At 37.6% G+C, this 5173-nt stretch overlaps 1 protein-coding gene across 1 annotated transcript; it reads right to left on the bottom strand.

The window, feature by feature from the left end:
- Positions 1-4242: 4242 nt before the first annotated feature.
- LOC110094646 (protein MIZU-KUSSEI 1-like) lies at positions 4243-4882 on the bottom strand. Its single transcript, XM_028697735.1, has 2 exons — positions 4793-4882; positions 4243-4521 (listed from the first exon to the last, which is right to left on the bottom strand). The coding sequence occupies exons 1-2, from the start codon at positions 4880-4882 to the stop codon at positions 4243-4245; spliced, it is 369 nt and encodes a 122-aa protein (XP_028553568.1).
- Between the last annotated feature and the right edge of the window lie 291 nt (positions 4883-5173).

The raw sequence follows: 5173 nt of genomic DNA, 5'->3' as shown, positions 1-5173 counted from the left end.
CCCAACTTCATGATAGTCATTATCATTCATAAACTTCACCATATCCAAGGAGCCTTGTGAGAAATTAAATCTTCTACCACCCTTCTTGTCTTCTTGAGCCAAAATACAATTAGAATCCTCTCCAATAATAGAAGGAATTTTTCTATGGGAAAACTCCTGAATATACTCCCAAAGAAATCTTCTCTTAAGAGCCTCCTTACTAGCATAAACTGTCGAAATCATCCACACCCCTCTATTGAAGACATTAAGATCACCAATAACACATTGATATGAAGTCTTTAAAACTAAAAAAGAAGCCATATCCGATCTCCATAAAACCATACTTCCACCAGAAATCCCTTCTAAGGGAAGAAGAAAATAATCCCAACCAAGACCCATCATCCTTACAAAAGAGTCTCTGTCCAGAGAAGTGATTTTAATTTCAATCAACACTACAAAGAACACCTTATAGACTTTTATAATTTCCTTCAAATAAAGAGATACCTCCCTCTTTTTGTCCCCTCTACAATTCCAAAATACAATTGATTCCATTAAAAATGTTTGGGGGAAGAGCCCCCAACTCTTTTCTTATTACCTCCATCTAGAAATATGCCTCTAGAATTGCTCTTAATAGGACCTAAACCTTGAGCTCTTTTGCAAGCTTGCATTTCACCAATTCCCCATTTGAGACAACCTCCTTCTCATTTCCCACAACACACAGTCTCTCCTCACAGCCCTTGATATCTCCACCTCCGTCTGAATTCTCAACTACAAGAGGCGCCACTACACTGTTGTTTTCATGACAAACAACAGTAATGGAATTTTTGCATACATCTCCAATTCCATCATCTTCCACCCCATTCAACACATCAAACTTAGTCATATTTACTGAAATAAATGGAATATCAACTCCAGAAAACATACCATTATTAATAACTGCAGCCTCAGCAGAAGTAACATTCTTCACAGCAACATTATTCAAACTAGCAGAATTCCTTCCGAAATTAATCACCTCCTCTTCTCTAGGTATTTCCCCTTCCTCCAAGTGATCTACTCAGCAGCTGTTTCCACTTTATCATTAGCAACAACACTCTGAGTTTCTTTTCCAGCAGCACCATCATGAATTCCCTTCGTTCTCTTCCACTATTTTTTTAACAAATTTCAGTTTATCTTTCTGCACAACCGGTCTTCTATTAATTTTCCTTCTATCCATGATCCAAGGTCCATAAGAGGGCTCAATAACCTCCTCCTGAACCTTTTCTACCTTCTCAACATGCCTTGACCCCCTTCCATCCACATTCTTAACAGAAGCTCCAGAATTCTTTACTTTGCAATTAGATTTCAGATGTCCCACCATTCCACATTCATAACAAAAAGTATAGATTTCCTCACACTCAAATCTTTGAAAGAACCTTCCAGAGATGCTTTCAACTCATACTCCTAAAGGAAGACATTGATCCAACTTAACTCTCACACAAACTCTGGCGAATTCTCTTTTCCCCCACTGAAACATATTACCGTCCATCATCATAGGCTTTCCAACTGATGAAGCAATTATAGCAATATTCACTTCATCCCAACATTTCAAGGGTAAGTGAGGCATTTTAATCCAAATAGGTGAGGTTAAACCTTTCAAAGAAAGAGTAGAAAATTCTAAGGTTTACTTCTCCATTCCCACAATGTGGCCGTTGACAAACCATGGCCCTCCTGACAGAACACCTTCCATCATCTCTGTCGAATCAAAAGAACACAAAAACCAACCCTTCACAAGAGTTGTAAAATGAAAGTTCCCAAAAAGTTTCCACTGTCTCCTTATTTCCCATGCTACTACATGTGAAGGAATTTCCTTCCCAAAAACTTTAATCACCAAAGAATTTTTAAGCTTATTGGAATTTGAAATCTCAACTTCTTCTTTCATTTTCACAGCCTTACCATCTTCTGAGAAGACCATATCCTCCTCCTTGAAATCCAGCATAATATAAGGCTTTCTCTTCCACGGATTAACTTCCATTTCAGCCATTTTTTTAACTGGCATTACCTCACTAACCTTGTCCACAATATCTGCAACAACAGAATCAGACCCCTCTAAGAAATGGCCATTTTTTGTTAACAAAATTACAATCATTCGCATTTATCCCATGGACATGTCCAGATATCGCATTTGAATTGTCGTACCTGTTAACAAATATGTTCATTTCAGAAGATGTCGCTGGATCACAAGAATTTTGATTAGAAAACCTTCTGTCCAACCGTGGGGATAAATACCCTTCATCTTCAACAATAGATTTTCCTTTACCTTCAACAAATAAAACTTTTGTTGACGTATCCGCGATGTTTTCTTTGATCAGCAAAGGCCCATTCGAACATCTGGAACCAAGATTCACTACCTTCAGATTTTCACTAGAGTTCTTATGATTAATTCCGCCAAGATCTTGACTCAAAGATCCAACACCAGCAATACTATTTGCCGCCGCAGATGGCCGGCGGCCATCCACCGCCATCAACTTGACAAATCCTTATCGAAAGGATTGAAAACCGTGAATCAAGAATTCAAAAAATTTTGAATTTTCTCTCTCTAAAAATTAGGTGCTTCTCTCTCTAGACGAAAACCATATGAAAACTATTCCTTAATTATTTCTCTTGCTGCACATCATAAGGTATATTGGGATCCCTAACTTTTTTAGTCAAATTATCCTTATCTTCTCTCTTTATAAACATCTTGTTACATTATAAGAAGAGTAGCTTTATATTACTTCCTTTATATTTCATAGAGTATAACAATTATGTGTTTCTTCTTTAGTTTTTGGTCTACATAGTTAGATAATATAATTCATAGTTTTTAAGTAAATAACCTTTCGAAATTTTAGGCTAACTAATCTCTTGGTTAAGTTGACTTAGAGTCTAAGAACTAGACATGATGAAATCGAATTATTCTACTTCTTTTTAATAGTTCCTTATCTATTACCTTAACAACTTTTTACCCTATTGATTTCCTTTGAATATCTTTTGGGGTCAAATCTCTTATTGAATATCTAACTAAAAATAAACCATGACTATTTTATCAAATGTGCTCTTGGCTGTTCTCAAGATGTAATTAACTTCTCTTGGTTGTTTTAGATAATAAGATTATAATAAAGAGAGAGAGAGAGAGAGAGAGAGAGAGAGAGAGAGAGAGTGAGAGTGTGTGTGTGTATTATCAATTGGTGCATAGTTGATACAATCATTCTCAGGATATTCTCTGGGCCATCAAACCCAAGAAATAGGCATGCCTTTATCCTAAAGTAGATACTCTCGTTGGATTCTATGACGAACAAATTTTTTTTCTTTTTTTTTTCTTTTGCTTTATTTAGATTATGCTAACTTAACACTGTGAGCCATACAAATAAAGCCCAACTTGACAGGACAAAATAATCTCTCACGGACCCACAAAATACCACCTTGTACACAAGTTACGCAATTTAAATCTCTTATATTCTTCACGTGAGAATTTATTCTCCCTTTCTTTTTCTATACACAACCTATTGAAGCATATCCCTGCCATATATGGCACATAATATGCACGTTTATGTGCTCCTCAACTCCAATCATAAGAAACTTTTTTTTTCTTGTTCTCTTCCCTTCTTGAAGTTTCTAATATGAAGCCTATTTGACAGAAAATGATTCTATTTGGTCACCAAACCGTTCAAAGAAAAATGAGTGTGCGCAACATCTTCCGGTATTGAGAGGTATACAACAACGATACATAGCAAAAAAATGACGTGGCACGCTTTCATTCATCTTCGAACGCCGTCCGATAACTGCACATAATAATTAAAAATATTTGACACCCTCGGCACCCAACAAAATTAAATAGGTATTATATGAAAGTTAACAAATTAAAGATAGAGTAGATTGCTTGCAAAGTGTAGCACATAAACATGGCGACAGTTGCAAAGGATCTTGAAATATGCTGCTTCTCAAGTTTTCTCACTGGTTCAATACTCACTAGTGCAGACGATAATCCACTCAATAAATAAATGAGCGTAACATTTCATCAACAGAAACCGATACTACGACTAGAAAATATCTACTCTAAACCCTTCCATCACCATCACAAATCAAAGCAAACAAACAATCATTTACAATAAATAATTAAAAAAAAAAAACTAAAAAGAAACCGGCAACACGTAATAAATACATAGAAAAGAACAGCCAACTACTTAGCAGAGCCAAATCAGAACCCATCACACAGCTCTAGCCTCTAGTAAATAGATATTAATTTTCCTATTCTCTGAGGAGGAAAACGCTGAGCTCAGGCCCACCATGGCCATCAGGATTGATCATGTAGAAGGCCTCGGTGTCCTTTGACCCAACTACCCGCTCAAACATTGCCCTCATGTACATCACCTCCCCCTCCAGCCCATCACCACCGGCCGTTGCCGGCAGCACACCGGCTCCCACCGACACCTTCTCCACTGCACGCAACGCCTTCCAATCTTCAGGCCTGCATTCTCGCCGGAAGGCATATCCGCACCGATTCGATTGGTGAGGGGATTGAAACACCTATAACCTTTATGAGAAGTGGAATAACCTAGGAAAATGCACTCCTGAGAGCGAGGAGATAATTTGTTGGAAGTGAGTGGTTGGAGCCAAGGGAAGCATAGGCATCCAAAGGTTTTTAAGTGATGATAGGAAGGCAATTTATGATGAAGAAGTTGATAAGGAATTTGAAGACGACAGGCTGTGGTCGGTAAAATGTTAATGAGATAATTAGCGGTGAGAAGAGCTTCTGCCCAGAATGTATTAGGTAGATGAGCTGTGTGAAGTAGCGCACGAGTAGTTTCCAAAAGATGACGGTGCTTGCGTTCAGCAAGACCGTTCTGCTCAGGTGTGTAGGGACAACTAAGTTGGTGAGTAATTCCATGTTGGGATAAATAAGATTTAAAAGCATTGCTCAAATACTCACCACCACCGTCTGTCCTCAAAATTTGAATGGAAGTGTTAAATGAGTTTTTAATGAGTTGATGAAAATGTTGAAATGTTGAAAAAGATTCTGCTTTTGAGTGCAATAGATATAGCCATGTGTATCTCGTGGAATCATCTATAAAAACAATATAATATCGAAAACCATTGAATGATGAGACAGGAGCGGGTCCCCAAACATCAGAATGTATTAATTGAAAGGGTTGCATCTGAGGTTGCTGTTGGCAGCTCC

Source organism: Dendrobium catenatum, unplaced genomic scaffold (genome assembly GCF_001605985.2).
Source record: "Dendrobium catenatum unplaced genomic scaffold, ASM160598v2 fragScaff_scaffold_114, whole genome shotgun sequence".
Taxonomy (NCBI): domain Eukaryota; kingdom Viridiplantae; phylum Streptophyta; class Magnoliopsida; order Asparagales; family Orchidaceae; genus Dendrobium; species Dendrobium catenatum.
The sequence above is the reverse complement of the archived record's forward strand: the minus strand, read 5'-3'. Positions and strand labels throughout refer to the sequence as shown.